At 41.6% G+C, this 16,856-nt stretch overlaps 1 protein-coding gene across 3 annotated transcripts in view; it reads left to right on the top strand.

Annotated features, from left to right (window-relative positions):
- The first annotated feature begins 800 nt into the window (after nucleotides 1-800).
- RASGEF1B (RasGEF domain family member 1B) overlaps nucleotides 801-16,856 on the top strand; it is a 36,017-nt gene continuing 19,961 nt past the window's right edge. The window contains exons 1-2 of one of the 3 annotated variants that reach the window (XM_067557096.1): nucleotides 801-1,749; nucleotides 16,587-16,769. In XM_067557096.1, coding sequence (XP_067413197.1) covers nucleotides 16,593-16,769 — 177 coding nt within the window. In that variant the 5' untranslated portion in view covers nucleotides 801-1,749; nucleotides 16,587-16,592. Of the gene's footprint in view, nucleotides 1,973-11,267; nucleotides 16,770-16,856 lie in introns of those variants that run through there. The other 2 variants (XM_067557095.1, XM_067557094.1) reach the window with 2 other exon arrangements.

Here is a 16,856-nt window from a genome sequence, read left to right as displayed (position 1 = left end):
TCTCCAGGTCTTTTGTGGCACTGCTCCCTGCCTGTGTTGCCCGATTCTAACTTTGTGCTTTCCATGGTTCTTCCCGTTTTAAACCATTTTATATTTATTCCTTCAGTCCTGATTTTCATTTTATGGCTTTCAGTTCCTTTCTCTAATGTATCAGTCACCCTTGTATCCTCCAAAGTGTCTGCAATGTATTACTGTTTATTACTTACATTACATAAGAATTCAGATAAGGATTGGGACTTTTAGCAAGGTGCTAATTAAACACAGTTGTACGCATACTCCCTGCCTGGAAGATCTTAGAATCTAAAGCCCCAGGCTTATAAAGTAGCTCTGCCTGGGCAGATCTCTCTTCCAGCATGGAGTCCCTTTGAAGTCATAAGGTTCGATGCAGATGTCTGCAGTGTAAACTTGCTAAAGCCTACGCTGCAGACTGCTGGCATAGCTATGTCTGTCAGGGGTGAGGACAGAAGAAATGTAATTCCATAACTGATGTAATAGAGCCAGCAGACATCCCTAGTGTACATGCAGCTATATGGGTAAAGCAGCACTCCTATCTGTACAACTTTTTTTTTTGCTTGTGGGGGGTGGTTTTATTACTATGCCAGTACAAAGCATAGTGCAAAGTCTGCAATAGGAGCACTTTGCTGGTACAGTTTATATCAGAATTTCTATAGTGGTAAAGCACTCCTTGTATAGCTATGGTCTAGGAAAAAAGTGATGTAAGGGGGAAAGAGGAAGGAAACAGTCACATGTAAACAACAGAATTTTTATGTACAAATATATATAAAAATTCCCAAATCTAGAAAAAGAAATTTAATTCCCCCCCCCCCCTTCTTTTGCTGGCAGATTTCCTGAAAGTGTTACAGCAAAAGTGGGGCATTTTGTGGGATGGCTCCTGTAAGCCTTGCTTGACTTTACTACTGGGAGTAATCCCACTCAAATGGATGGCTCTACTCAAGGTAGTTTGTACCAAGGCCCCTGCCTCATGGCCTTCAAATTAAGGTCCTAATCCTGTAAAGATTGACTCGTGCCTAACTTTATGCACTGTGATTAGTCCCATTGGAGTCAATGGAACTGCTCACTATGTGTAAAGTTAATTTCAAAATTACCCTAAATCTGTGAAGGAGTGGAGCCTTGTCTAGAAGGGCAAGTGTTATTGTGTGTCTGTATTTTGGTCTGAGATTGGCTCTTGGCTGTTGTGGTTGAGTTTAGCCCCCTTCCCAAGCGCCCAAAGGAAACATCATAAAGGCAGTCACTCACCCCAGCCTAAATGCTACATAGGGCAGTGGATTGTACGACACTCCTGGTTAAAATTCATCTCTCAGCTCACACCCCTATGATTTTCCCCAGTGGCTAAGCCCTGGGAGTATATGGGAACAAACAGCAGGGAAAGGGAGGTAAAGTTAGACACCGATGGCGACTGGCGGGCCGCACACGCCGCCCTACTGCCAAGACTCGCCCAAAGCTGCAGCCGGGCAATTCGGACAACTCGCTCCAGGGGCGAGGCAGCATCTCCAAGAGAGGGCAGGCAGGCAGGCGGGCTCATTCCTTCGCACACCCCCTGCCCGGCTCCGGCCGGGGGCGGAGGGAAGGGATGTGGCTGTGATTGCTGGGAAGCCGCTGGCAGGAGGAAAGGGGAGGAGCGGCCGATGGCTCGGAGGCAGCACAACAAGGAACTCGGAGGAGGAGGCGGGAGATCGCGCTGTGGCTGCGGTGAACGCACAGGCGGGCTAGACAGCGGCGTGGCTCCAGGTCCGTCCCCTCACCTGCTGCCGCCGGCCGAGGCTGTGAGTTAGTTAGTTACTCGGCGGTGGCCGGTGGGCGCTGCTCGCTAGCGCCGGGAGACCCCGAGCCATGGCAGCCCCGCTGCGCTAAGAAGGGGCGACGCCGGCCGAGCTGACCGCGGCCACTGGCGGGGAGTTTTCCAGCGCCCGGTCCGGTCCGGTCCGTTCCGTTCCTGCTGCTCTTCCTGCAGGTACCGCGGCGCGCGTTCCCCGTTCTCGGGCGGCCGGGGTGCGGGCTCCCCGCTGCTGGGCTCAGGGCGCCGCTCGGCAAGCGGGTGAGCTGGGGGGACTTGAGTGAGAGAAGTGCTGCAGTGTGGCTGGCGTGCTGTAAAGCGGGGGACTCTGCCACTCGGATGGCGGATCCGCTCCCAGGCCCCGGGGGGGGGATCAGACTGGAAGAAATGAGCATCCTCTCCGCTCCCCTTGTTTTTATTGACAATCAATCCCCCCCCCGCCCCCCCGGCCGTAGTTCGCTCCATGGACGGCTTCTTCCCCCTCGATCCAGCAGTGACCCCTTTTCAAAAACAGTAGCAGAGGCAGGACATTGTTATTGTAGGGCCGTGTAAATAAGAGGGCGGGAGCGTGAGATGCGCTTGAAGTGAGTTACGGGGCTTCTGTTTTTTCTCTCCAGCTGGAGTATGGCGAGACGAAACCTCAAATCGGTGCACTAGGTAAAGGGGAAGCACCGGCTAGCTTCAGTGGCTGGTGTAATTGCTGTTTAGTGGCTTGAGCCCGGAGTGGTTTTCTTGTCTATGGCGTCTACGCGGGCGTTGTTTTTGTTCGCTCCTTGAATCCAAGGAGTCAGCAGCCCTATGCGATGACTGTATTGTGTGTACCTCTAAATACAGTGCTGGGCGAGATGCGGATCTGGGAAACTAAGGCTGAGCAAATACCTCAGCGGAGGTCAGAAGGGGAAGGGTGAGAAATATTGGCTTGTTTGAACATAGGCTGGTGACCTGAAAAGTCAGCTTAGGTATGAATCAGTGTTTCAACCCACAGAAAACAAGGCATATATTAAAGCATGTAGTGGTTGTGTCTTTTTTAAAAAAAAAATATTTTGGCTGCGTAGTGAGTTGATTGGTTGGCATATGTCTCTTGCTTTAAAAGATAAAACTTTTCTCAATCAGATGGGAGGAGATTGTAACATAAACATGTCACAGGGCAACTGGAGGTACTGGTGAGCAACAGTTTCATTTCAGTTATGGTGGAGCTATGTGTGTTTCAAAAGCACGGTTGTAAATAAATCGGAGTCATTTCAAAGGAAGTAGAGCATAGGGTGCAGACTTATGTTGCATACACCTCCCTTGAAGAGGCTCTGGATAAAATCTCCGAAGAGATCTTGGCAAAAGATAAACAGACTAAGTGTATTGGACTATTTATAAGACATCCAAGTAGCCAGTAATTGATGCTGGAAAACCTTTACTCATACCCAATGCATATAAGAAAAGTCAAGCCCTTATTTCTGCCTCTGAACCATTTACAACTCTTAACTCCATTGGCATTATGACTAATGGTTCAGATTATGGCGGGGGAGGGTCTTCTTAAATAAGTATGACTGAAACAATCAGTTGAGGGTTTTTAACTCTTAGTGACAGATGAAAGGGAGTGCTGGTTTATCAGGAGCATTTATTAGTATGCTTTATTACTAGCTCCTTGTCAGTTACTTATTTTTGGTTATGATAAATGCCTGTGTAGTTTTACTCTCTTAACAGCCCCTTTCCACTGGGCTTTCTGGAAGCAGTTATATGAATTCAAGGCACATGGTATCAGACTGTCAAAGCGCACTTCTGCCCCCAGTTTGTTTTGGTAGTGGTTTCCATCTTCTAGAAGTTACTACACTGAGAATTTAGTAAACAATTGCACCTGTTATTGTGGCTCTTACAGTGAGATGCTATTATAAAATTAAATCAAAATACAAAATGATCTTACTGAAAGGGACATTTCAAATAAGTGGGTTAGATCTCTTTGGTCTACACTGTAACTTTTAGTGGCTGGGGGGAGAGAAAGGGGATGCCTAAAATGAGTACCCTGACAGATAAAATGTGGCTTAGTCTTGCAGTGAAGATATTGTGACCCTTATGTTTACCATGCTGCCAAACTATGGTACAGAACTGCAAGCATCTAAAGTGCCAACATGGTGATAGCTATAGGGTGGATGGGACTTTTTATGTTTATCATTGCATAATTGGATATTTTAATATTCAGGTTACATCTGTGATAAGCTGTAACAAAGCCAAACTTTTAAAACTGTTTAGCATAAGACTGGTACTCTCCAGAATCCTAGGTATTTCTGCTTAAAATGATCAGCCGTAAAATAGATAAGTAATGTTTAAGTAGTCATTAAGGGCTGAGATTTTTTTCTTTTATTCCAAAGGTGCTGTGTGGCTGCAGTTCCCTTTGACTTCAGCTAGCATTGTGTCTGCTCAGCACTTCTGAAAAGAAGGCAGTGTCACTTTTCACCCTATTGAGAAGTAGAACAGGAGTGGAACACAGATACCTGTGTGCGTGTGCGCGTGTGTGTTTTTGTGTGCATGTGCACATTAAGACAGCATTGCATTGGTTCATACTTCAAAGGTTTTCATCACTACTAGGAAGGCTTAGAAACTTGTCTTTATATGTAAACTTAAATTCTGCATGCTTTGAGAAGCCAAAACGGTGTTTCCACCTGTGCTGACTCAGTCTGACTCCCCAGTTAGGGTTTGTCTTCACTTACCTCGGAGATTTGGCGGCAGTCAACCGGAGTTACGCAAACTACGCAAAAAACTCGCGTAACTCCCGTCAACTTCTGTGCTTCTGTTCTGCGCGCCGATGGGAACCGCGTTTCTGTCGACACAGCGCTACACCGCTTGAGAAGGTGGTCTTAATACATCGATTTCTGGATTGACTGAGCGGGTCTGCACTGACCTCTCAGTTGATCCAGATAAGTCGATCTGACGGTGGCGAATTTGCCACCGTCAGTGAAGACAAAGCCTCAGTGTGAGTGCAGAACAAGAAAACATTGTAAGTATTTTATTAAATGGTTTAGGAATGGAACAGCCCATAGGAATCAGTTTCATCCTTGCATATCTTTACTCTGCCCATATTATCCTTTACTACTGTTCTTCTCCCTTATGTAGATTTGTTTACAGTAACAGTAGTTCCTTCCTTCCCACTTGGGAAGACAAACATCAAGGCACGGCCATAGCAAAGTAGTGTTTCAGAGTACTTATCTTAAAGTGGATTGTCTAGGAAAGCCTAGTGACCCTTTTGCTGAGATGATCAAAAACATCCTCCCTTCTATAGAAAGGTCTTTACATTTTTACACTGTTCCTAACTGATTTCCAGCTATACCTTTGGTTCAGCCTTGCACTGGTTCCCTCCCCTTACTGCTCCCCTACCCCAATTATTATGTTAATGTTCAGCCATGCAATCTAGAGGAAAATTTGTAAATTTCAGAGTGGGAAAGTAGTTATCTGCCTTTCAATGAGTTCCGCTTAAACTAAATTTGTGTGCGCACTCAGGCTTCTCACATAGAGTCGTGTCTTCTAAGCACTAGCAAATGCTGGTCATTGGGTGGGGTGCGCAGGGGGCTTCTGTATCATCTTCTGAATCTGTGCTGGAACATGAACTTTCAAACAAGTTCTCTAACAAATTTTTATAGCCAAAGTGGGGACATAATGAGCAGAAGGGAAATAATCAACCTCTCACCAAAAGGCATTGTTAAATTCTCCTCTATTATTGCTGCTGTGAGGCAGAGTAAGAATATTAAATAAACTAAATCACTGCAGTGAGGAGTGTCAGTTTTAATTAGAAAATGGGCATGATTAAGGGAGCAATCCAGCTAAGGCTTCCTGTGAAGTTATGGGACAATTGCATGACTCAGAGATACTTATTCTTCCTATTTTTATTAATTAAAAATCAATTTTCCAGATTTTGTTGTGAGATCACCACATGCCTTTAGTATGTAGTAAAGCATGGGGCCAGATGTCAAATGCCTTCATCACTCACTAAGTGTGCTTATCTCACTATATTTGCACATCCTGTAATAGGTTGTTCCTTACTCTTAAGTATTATGTGTAGCAGTTCATAGCCCAGTAGCCAGGATTGGATGATGATGCTTTCACAGCCCAAGTATGTATGTATTTGTTAAATACCATACTTAATGTATGTTGACTTAAGAGGTGTGAACGTGAATCACTGGGTCAAAGTTTCATTGTCTCTTTAAAATGTAAACAGAGCACCAGGAGCCACCTTCAGCTGGGCATGGGAACAGCTACAGTTACTAGCAGCTGAAATGAACTGACAGATGAAATCTGACCATGTATCTAGTGCTTGTTTTTCTTCAATAAAAAGGTGCTTTTTTCAATCAAGCTAGCTTGCACTGTGCCTACATTGGTGTTAAGTGGGGTTTTCAGCTGAGTTAAGCTAGCTGGTTAGAACTAACTGCGGGGGGCGGGAAACGGACACAGTACCTTTTTCCCCTGGACAAAGTCTAAAATTCACTGGAGGAAAATTCAGCCCTGGTATAAACAGGTATAATTACCATAGATCCTAATGGAGTTGTACCTGCTTTCCCCACAGGTGGATCTGAATAATCTTTGCTTACCTTTGCTCTAAACACAGTTTTTGTGCTGATATAACTATGCTGGGTATGGGCATGATTTAAAAAACACCCTAAAACCTGAAATAGTTATACCAATACATCCCTTAGTATGGATGCAGTTATTCTAGTATAGCTTTTCCCCCTTCCTCTATGGTAATAAACTATACTAGTATAATCACTTTTATAGCAGTAAAACTGCATCCACACTAGGAAGGGTTGTATTGCCTGAACCATTGTAACTATACAGTATTGATATAGTTAAACTTTTGTGTGTAGATAAGCCCTTAGAGGAAATATTAATTTGTGCTATGCTATATTGTTTGTTTTTTTGTCTCATGAGAGAATTCTTCACTATTGCCTTAAGCTACAGTAATAGTCTCCATCAGTTATGGAAAATTTAAGATCTGCCCAAAGGAAAATGAAGGATTCTTAACCCTTTGCTGCCTTCTGATGAAATAAAATGGCAAGTTCTCAAACCAGCACTTAGCACTTTTCTGCATCAGCTAAGGGAAAAAGAGAAGTTTGCTCATTAAGTCCTAGCTAGGACAAGTTCAATGCAGCTTTTATAAATGCTGTTATTAAATCCTGTTACAGGTTGTAATTTGCAACTACAACCTGCTTGTCAGTTGTGATTATAAAGGGGAAAATGGTGTACTCCTAAAGTATATTGTAGTTTTCACAATATTAAGACAAAGCATGAACTGGCAATTTAGTTGAAAGAGAAACATCTCTCTAATTCAATAGTATCTTGCTTTTGTGAGGTCTCAGAAGGACTTCTCCCAAGTGAGCTTGATGTTCCAGTTAGTATATGTACTTGACATTAATAATATAATATGCTTGTAGAGCGCCCTCTGCAAAATGATCTAGTAATTTAAAGAATCATCATCAACCCTGTGAAATTACTAAATATAATTATCCCCATTTTTACCGATAGGTGGAGAAATGAGGAATTGAGAATTTTAAATGACTTGGCCACAGTCCTACAGTAAGTCAATGGCAGAACCAGGATTAGGCCTTAACCTTAAGGCTATTTTTATTTCCGTATTGACCATTGAATACATTTGTATACAGCTTTTTATAAAGCTGTCTGTCATTGCAAATAAAAAATGCAGATCCACTCTTGTAATAAAGGTGTGATGGTAAAACAATGAACTTTACTTTCTGGCCCCAGTCACCTGACTTGAGTCAGGGTTACAAAGGTTAATGCCTCTGTCACATAAAATGAGTTGATATCCCCATGGCAGTGGCAATAACAGTTACTGTTGTTATGACCCTGTGATTACTGTTACTATTCTGATGCTCTCCTATAGCAAACTTCTGTATCTTTGTTTGTCAGGGCGAAATACAATTTACTGGACCCCATGGGTGTTGGCTATCTCCAAAGAGTCCTTCATTTCTTTATTGGTATGTAGATAGGACAGCTGGAGAACACACTGGAGAAACGAACAGCCCACCCTTCTTAGAAGAGGTGAGGAAGGGTTAGTGTTTGCCCAGGGAGTCCGTCTGTAGTTGGGCAGGCTTATGCCTATCCAACTACTGAATTATTATATGTGCCTTCATTCTGTTGCAAGCTAAATAACTCCTGGATGGGATTTTCAAAAGCACCTGCCTTGGCCAAACTCTGCTCTCCATCAAGTTAGTGGTAAATCTCCCATTGCCTTCAGCAGGAGCAGTTAGTGGAAAGCTGAGCACTTCTGAAAATCCTACTCTGTTTCAGTAAGCTAAATAAAACTCAGTCTGAGTAGACAATATACATTTTTCTTTGCATTTGTACTCAGAATGCAAAGTTGTAGGCATTGGGTACAGCAATTCCAGCAGAGTTCTTAATGTTTTGAGTCAGATAAGTTGTCTTAGGGCAAAAATATACTTGCTTTTTATTGGGATTAAAAATCACCAAGACTAGGGAGGTGTTTATCAGCTTGTGCCTTAATTTGATTTTAAAGTAGAGGTATTAGGAAGAAAATCCATATGAGAAATTTTATGAAGGGAAAATACATTATGACCTACCAAAAGCACCTTACCTTTTATCCATCCCAATACTGGTTGTCACCTGAAATTTCCACTTTCAGACCAGCTTCTTGATCGCAAATAATAACATGAAAAAGCAGCTATTACTTCCAATGCAGTCTGCTGATCAGGAAAATCAGTATTTCATTGCATGCTTTAGCCAGTCTGAGGCCATTGTGCATGCTTTTCAAGTAAATTCATCCTGTAAATCACTCAAGCTTCCATCCCAATAAGAATGGACAGCAGGCTGAACTTTTTCCAGGATCTTTGAAGGCTCATGATATATAGTTACCTCTAGAATAACTGCACCACTAATCTGCTTCATTAGTTGGCCGTATCTCAATTATGTAAATCCTTCATCTTTGATTGTTTGGTTCTGTTTTAAGATAGTTGCATCAAAGTGAAGCTTGGTTAACCTTGTAAGAAGTGTGGTGTTGGTTTTTTAAAGAGGTTGTCAAGATGAACAAACAAGCTGCTTGGAAAACAGCTGTACTTGTGAATGAAAAACAAAAATACACACTGTTAAAGGGAGACTGCTGAGATGAAACAATCATATTTAAAAATAATCCCTTTACCTGTATTTAAAACTGAAAGAATGTAAACTCTTTCCTTTTATCATTGATAGTTTACTCTTTGTAACTTTCTCTTCTTGGATAAGGAGACTATACTCATGAGTTTCACTTTGTTTCTATTCACTTCCTGTATTTCAATGTCAGTAGCTCTTATTGGCCTACCTATTTTGTCCAGTATTTGTGTGTGCATGTAGGACAGTGCTCCAGGTACAACAGCAAAGTAGGACTTACACCATGTGTTTCTTTTTGTAATTTATTCCATTTCTGATTTGGGGGCAGGCCACCAGGAATTGACGCTGTTTCTGCAGTCTTGTTCTCATACGCTATAGTACCATACTGGCGTGTTTGGGTCACCAATAGCTCAGAGGGAATGTTCAAACTGTTTTTATCAGAGTGCTCAGATGTCCTGCTTCGCTAGCACTGTACTAGTATTGTGGCTGATTGTACTGAAATCTAGATTTTGGTCCTGGTTTTAATGAATCCAGCCCATCACCTTAATGTGACCTATGTGGCCTGCCCACAAGTGCTTGTACAGTGCTACTTTGCTGCTTCAGAACAGTACTTCTCCTTGCCATTCAGGGAGCTCTGTTCTTCTTGCCCTCTTCCCAGCTGCTTCTGGGGAAGTATATGGAAGGGAGACAGATGAGTAGAATAAGTATTAGCTCTTTTTTGGAGCTTGGGTCTGCTATATGTAATTGCGACATTTCTGCATTGACAGCAACTTTTTTGGTTCCTTTCCTCATCTCTGCCTGGCAGACTCTGAGAAATTAGGTCTTTCTTCTATGGACCATTGCTCTATGACTGACATTTACACACGACGTAGCAATATATGGACTTTTTCGAAAGAAATGGAAGATATTGCAACAAGGCTGTTTAAAAAAAGATGCCCTGAATAATCAAGGATCTGCTTTATTACTGGACCACAGTTCTGTTACCTATAGGTGAATGTCCATTTAACCCTTTTAGATTTTAAACCATTCCCCGTTTATATCGAGAAGGAAGAAATAGGCTTCTCCTGTGCTCAAGAGGAAAAACGGCTTTATATCAAATTAGAAGTCTTGATCTGTTCAGTACTAACCTGAGAAATTCTTTCCCCCTTTCAGCCTATTACCTTCTGCAAGTAATCTGTTATGAATCATACATATAAATTGTACAGGACCACACACAATTCCCAAGTCTGCTCAACCAATGGTTCAGTTACTGAGTTTTACATCATGTTTGTTAATATAGTGGCAGGACAGACAATTATAACAACCTCTGCCCCTCTATTGGATGGAATGTTTAGGGATGTGTGAGCATGATCCTGTCTCTCTAGCAGCTACTGCCTACAGAGAGTTCAAGCTCTAATACTGCTATACAATAGGAGTGTTTCCAGGTTACAGATAGTTTTATTGTGCTAATCTTTAGTACAGACAAGGGAATGCCTGTGTCTCATCTTTGACCCCCTTCCAGCTTCAGCAGTGATTGCATTCCTATCTTTCATTATGAAAGCAAAATGCCATATTTACAACTCTGTGCCCTTAGAAAATATATTTAATAAGGAATAATATTAAGTATCTCTCTGTAACATTATATAGAAGAAGAAACCTTGGATATCTCCTGGATGCAAAATGACTTTTAAGGGGCACTATCAAATCACATTTCTGGCTGAGAATTTCGTACCTGCTGTTGTTACCAGTAATGCCTACGATTGCTGTAACTTCAAGCTTTCAGAGAAGGTCACTCTCTCTTTCAGTTTGCTTACTGTGTGTGTTTGATAGTATAATCAGTAAGCGCTGCTTCCCCAGTCCTTGCAGGATGATGCTTACTAGGAACACAACAGCAAAAGTGAAACAGAGGTGTTCTTCCTCTCCCCTTTGTGTTCATTCTAGGTAGCAGCACAACTTGTAATAAATGAAACCCCCCTGCGAATCCACAGAGAACATATCACTGGGAGGTGCGAATGGGTGTTTTCTACCACAGAATGATGCTGAGCTCTGGTAACATAGCTTTCGTTTCAAAGGGGCGCCTGATCCAGCACCGGTTGAAATCAGTGAGAGTCTTTCTGTTCACTTAGTGATCACCAGATCAGGCCCCAAACACTTCACAGGCATACTTCACATGCATAGCCCCACAAATATGCAGTCACCTCTGGGGTAGAGAATGGCAACCAAAGGCACTCCATAGAACAGCAGTGAGAGGGAATACTTGGGATGGGGAGTAAAGCTCTACTCTGAATTTTTCTTTTTATTTTCTTTTAAAGGGAGCTCTAATGACTGCACATAATAGACATGACTTCCAGGTGTGTGGGGGGGGGGGGGAAGGTGGGTTCTGGGTCATCTTTAAGTCTCATCTGAAAGTAGCATGATCTGTAGGATTTCAAACTTGCTCTCCCTAGATAGTCTTTCATCTCAAATTTCAAAGGTTGCTCTCTGCGGCTGGTATACTATCATTCTTGGTGGCACTGCAACCTTGTATAAAATGTTTTCACTTTTTGCAAACACATAACCAAAAAGTAAGATAAGGGCAGACTTTGCAGTAAAATCCCTAATCTTTACTTCCTTTCTATATGTCACAGTTAAAACTCATTGCAACTTGTCTGCACCATTCCCCAGCTGGAAAAGATAAAGTGGAACTGTTAATGTTCATTACTACCGCCCTTGTACACCTTTGCTTTTACCAGCCCCAAAGTTTATAGCAGTTTATCTTTATCGAAAGCATATTTTTCAGCATGCTGGGAAGTATAGCTCTGAAAGGAGATTGTGGCCTAATTCCTGAAGTAGCTTTAAACAGGCATAACTGCAGATCTGTTTCCTGTATAGGAGAGTAAAGATTCTGTGATCTTATTGTCTTCTGATTGAAGTGATGCAATGTGAGCAAAAATCAAAAGTGTGCTAGTAAAACTTCCATCTATCATCTGGTTCATACTGAATTCTGAAGCAACTCCCTCTACACAGACATCGGCTAATTTTGTTTTGTAGATAGGAGGTACAAACTGGCTTCTTAGACATAAGGGGGAAAAAACCCAGATCCTGTCCACTGCTTTTGTCAGTGAAAAGCTGATTATTTTCTGTTGTTGAATGCAAAGGTTTGGATAAAAATCACTCAATAGTTGAGCTGGTTGGGAATATTTTGACAAAACATTTGTTTGTCAGGAAATGCTGATTCATTGAAACTGAAACTTTTCAAGGAAACATCTGTTTTGATTATCAGGAAGGTTCCTCAGGATTGAATTTAGAGGGAGAGTATGGTATCACATACCTAATTAGCCAGTACCCCAGTAGATAGGGCACCTGGCATGTGAGCGACCTGGATTCAGATCTCTGCTCTACCTTATTTGAAGTAAGGATTTGAATCTGGGTCTCCCATATCCTAGGTGAACGTCCTAAGCATTGGGCCGTTGCCTATTCTGGGAAGAGGGTGGTGGTAGTAGGAGTATGTGTTTCCCATGTTTTGTGTGAAAAATTTCCAGAGGTTTGTTTCATTCTGGGTTAGAACAAAAACAGACTTGGAAAACTCCATTTATTTATTTATTTTGCAAAATGGAATTCTTGTCTTCCTGCCAACCATATGCAACAATGTGGATGCTTTATCGATTTGAGTCTTTTGGGTTTGCCAAATTGCAACTGGAGTATTGCAGGAATTGCTAGTTTTGATCATGTTTTCTTACTTCTGGCATTACACTCGCATGAAAGCTATTACTGTCAAGCTTGTGGTCCCATTGTGCTACATGCTCTACAGACACATAACAGGAGCAAGTTTCTTCCTTGATGAGTTTGCAAATTTACGTAGGTGAGACAAAAGATAGGAGAAAAGACGTATTATCCTCATTTTACAGGTGATGAACCAAGTCAGAGAGATTCAGTGAGTGGCCCCAGGTCACAGAGGAAGTCTGTGGTGCAAAGCTAGGAAATGAACCCAGATCTCAGTCCAGGGCCCTACCCATAAGACCATCCTTCATCTAAAAAATAATTTTTTTAAAAGGTTAGCCAAACTTTTCCAAATTATAGTGAAGATGTTCAGTTTTAATTTGGGTGAAGATTCACATAATTATTTTCAGCTGCATCACTTCTGCAATCCAACTTCTAATACTACTACTCCTTTTTTTAAAATCCACTCTACAAAGTAGAATGATCAATATTTTTAGCTACTAGGACACCAATCCTACTTGTTTCTATACTTCAGACCAAATTCTACTCTCTTACTTCTACTCTCCACTGAAGTCATTCTGAAGGCAGATTTTGGTCCCATTTATACAGATCCAGGGGAAATTGGAACAAAGTAGAATGCTTTTTTATCTATACCTCCCTGCTAAATACAGCAAAGACAAGATCAAGGTAATAAACCATTCTAGAAAAGTGCATATGCTATGCGAGTCATCCTGTTGGATAAACTATATTTATCCCCATCATGCTTTGATATCCTCCACTTTGTCACATGGACGTGTTCTGTGTCACATTCATTTACACTGAAAACCTCGTCTGTCTGGATGTGCGGTATACAGACAATTCATTGAAACAGAACTGAGCTGTCTGGGGCAGGAAACTTCTCTAAGTAGTTCCGAGACAGTACAAATGACATCATATTCCTTTCCACCCCTATATATTATATATATATACACATACATACACACCAATGCCTGATCTTTGACCTTTTGGCTTATAACATCAACTATTAATGATTTGCAGGACTTCTTCCTCTTCATGTGGTCATTGTAATAATCTTTCTTACAGTTAGTTCCCGTTAGAAACAAACTGACATGAGCAATGCTGATGGCTAGAACTAGAGGATCAAAAGCTCAGAATGAAACCTGTTTCCCTGGGGAGTTAGTTACAGGAGTTTAAACCACTTTCTTAACTTTGATTTTTATTTATTTATTTATTTATTTTTAAATGCGTAATGTAGAGGAAAGCACACTCTTGCCTATTTACTCTATTAAGCTTTTATTTAAGTGGTTATTAGTTGCTTTAATGTTAGTGATGTACCAAAACTGGAGATTTTTATTGAAATTCTACACCGCTTCCAAACTTTGGTGGTAAAATGAGATGCTGATCTGAAACACCTCTGATTTTGATCTGCAAAACCAAAGTTTATCTGACTGGGAACTAGGATATGCAAAACCAACATGTGTTGGTCAGATGGGACAAAACATTAAATTCTCATCCAAACCTTAAACTTGGGTGACTTTGGATTCAGACAAACTGTTTGGTTCTGGATCCAGAAACATGGTGCAGAGTGGTTTTGCAGAATGTTTCTTCCTCAGCTCTTCACCATTGAGTATATGTTGGGGGCTATTAGTCTTGGGATGTTGTGGCATGAATGGCAGCATTTATATGGTTGTGTTTATATAACTTGATGCAGTTTGCACTGGTCTTTCTCTCCCATCTGGCCAGCAGTATACAACATAATGCTTTGCTCTGAGGCTGTCATAGCAATTGCTTCCCCTTTCAGTAGTTCATTGACTTATAAATTAGAGCTTAAGAAACTGCCACCACAATAGCTGAAACCACACACAACTCTCCTGTCTCTGGAATCTGGATTTTGTTTATAAACTTTAAATGGAGACACCTTTCAGCAAAAATAGGGGATTTAAGACCGATGCAAAGCTACACATTTTTTCCTAAGCTCTCTTTTGAGTTCTTGGGTTTATCTGATTCAAAGAATCAGAATAAAACTTTGGGTGAGACTCTACACAAAGTGAAAACACTGAACATGTTTATACAAGTCTCTGCACCTCAAATGGCCATATATCATCCAGCTCTCATAAACTTCTTATTCCTGGGGCCATGCTAGGGTGGCAGACCATTTCGGAGACAGTCTTTCAGAATGTTTGATCCTTCCAAAGACTGCTGTGATACAGCCTGTGTATCACCAGCTGGGCATCCATAATAAAAGAATCTTGTTTTGCAAGAGTCCTGCATCTTGCCTTCTGCTGTGGCACGTGCATTATTTTATACTTTCTCTTTTTTCCCCTCCCAATTCACTGTACTAGAAAGAATCCGATTCCTGATTGAACAGCTGCATGCAATGATTAATGTGACTTTTTAGACACTGAGTCTCCTCCCTTACTCCATTTTGATGCTAATATCTTTTGACATCTCGAAAAAGAGGGATTATTGCAGGTCTTGTAGGCCAGGAGCCTCCACTCACTGTCCCTCTCTGCATAAGCAACAGAGTTTGGCTTTCTCTTATTGTTTGTTTAATCTTCTGTTGATGTGAATGCCTTCATTGTCCAGACATGCTGCCAGAAGTAGCAAGGCTTTGGCTCTGTGTGTAGTGCATTATGTCCCCAGGAATCTAGCTAATAACTTAATAGCTTCTAGTCTGTACTGAGCTCACTCTAAAAAGTGCTTTGTTACGAGTTGCAGAGCACACAGATGGAAAGAAGCTGCTTATCTCCAGGCTGCCGCATTACTGCTTGTTCTCGAAATCAGGTGCCTTTGCAGACTGGTGTTCGCTGAGGAGTGTGGCTTGAAAAAAGGTTTTCTTTTCGAATAGGGTTTGACAATAGAGAGAAAAGCAACAGCTTCTGCACTTACAGTGATGGCTCAGGGGTATGAAAGCTTTTCATAGACTTTCACACACTTTTGCTCTGCCAACCCACATGCACAAGAGCCTGTGCAAATTAGCTGTACAACTTAGTCTGCCTTACCTCCTAATTGTTGAGAGGAGTGAAAGCTGTGTGATACCTTTCTGCATTGTAGCTGTGTTTGATCTCAGCATGTGACGTGCTTGCAATCAGGGATGAAAACCAGATATTTCCACCAATTGACTGATAGCAACTATTCCAAGAGTGACTGTGTGGAGGTTGGGGAAAATTCAAGTTTAAAATAATCAGAGGCTTTATCTTCTAGCTTTCTCACATATAGTGTAACTGAGAAGGCTTTGGGTGGTCAGTACAATTTCCCCCACAGTCAACCTTGATCACATAGTGCTGATTGAATAAGGTGTGGGGTTTTCGTTGTTTGTTTGGTAAGATGATCTTCAGTTGCTGAGATGCCGCCTTCATTTAATGTAGAAAGAAGCTCAAGCTGTCAAACTCAAATCTGGACTTTGGACATGCAGAATTTTTTAAAATCTTCGGTACAATTCTGTTCTCTGCTTAGGGGCTAGGTTATACACACCTTCTTTTCATTGATGAACACCTATTCCCACAAATAGTTCTACTGGGTTCCACGGGACTGCTCATGTAGTAAATTATTGCTGAAAGTGGAATGTTGCCTTAAATGCTGAAGGTCCAAAGTTTTTACCCTAGGCAACATATGCAGGGGTCTTTTTGGGCAAAGTGAATATTCCTCCAACAGACAGGGTACGCTCCAGTGATGGTCCAGGCAGAGTTTGGCCTTTCACCAAATTTGCCACTATATCGCAATCTATCCCATTTCTAACATCTGCCTTCGCATAAAGTGACAAAGAAATGACAAAAAACAAAAAGCTAAATTACCTTTATAATCATAACAGAGAAAGCCAGGGCACCACTGCTAGTTTGTTTTACATAGGAAGCAGTGCAGGTTTAGTAGGGTTAATATGAGAGATGATTTAGCTTTTATCATTTTGTGTCAGGTTTCATTTCTTTAGTGTGTTGTTTGTAATACGTTCCTTTGAAATGGGTGTAAAGTGTCTGTTATGATTATATTGCATGTGTTTTTTTGTGCCTTTCTTCAGGAAAGCATGCCACAAACGCCTCCCTTTGCAGCTATGTTTGACAGTAGCGGTTACAACAGAAACCTGTATCAGTCAAAAGAGGACAACTGTGGAGGACTCTATTACCATGACAATAATCTCCTGTCAGGGTCTCTGGAAGCCCTCATCCAGCACTTAGTACCCAATGTAGATTACTATCCTGATGTAAGTCTATAACCCTGCAAATTAAATCAGCTGTGCTTGACACACCTGGGAATGGGAGAAATGTGGAGGGAAAGCAAAATGTAGCTT

The sequence above is a fragment of the Emydura macquarii genome, unplaced genomic scaffold, assembly GCF_026122565.2.
Source record: "Emydura macquarii macquarii isolate MOO-44397 ecotype Brisbane River unplaced genomic scaffold, CSIRO-AGI_Emac_v2 contig_1790, whole genome shotgun sequence".
NCBI lineage: Eukaryota > Metazoa > Chordata > Testudines > Chelidae > Emydura > Emydura macquarii.
Note: the sequence above shows the minus strand (reverse complement) of the source record. Positions and strands in the feature narration are given on the sequence as shown.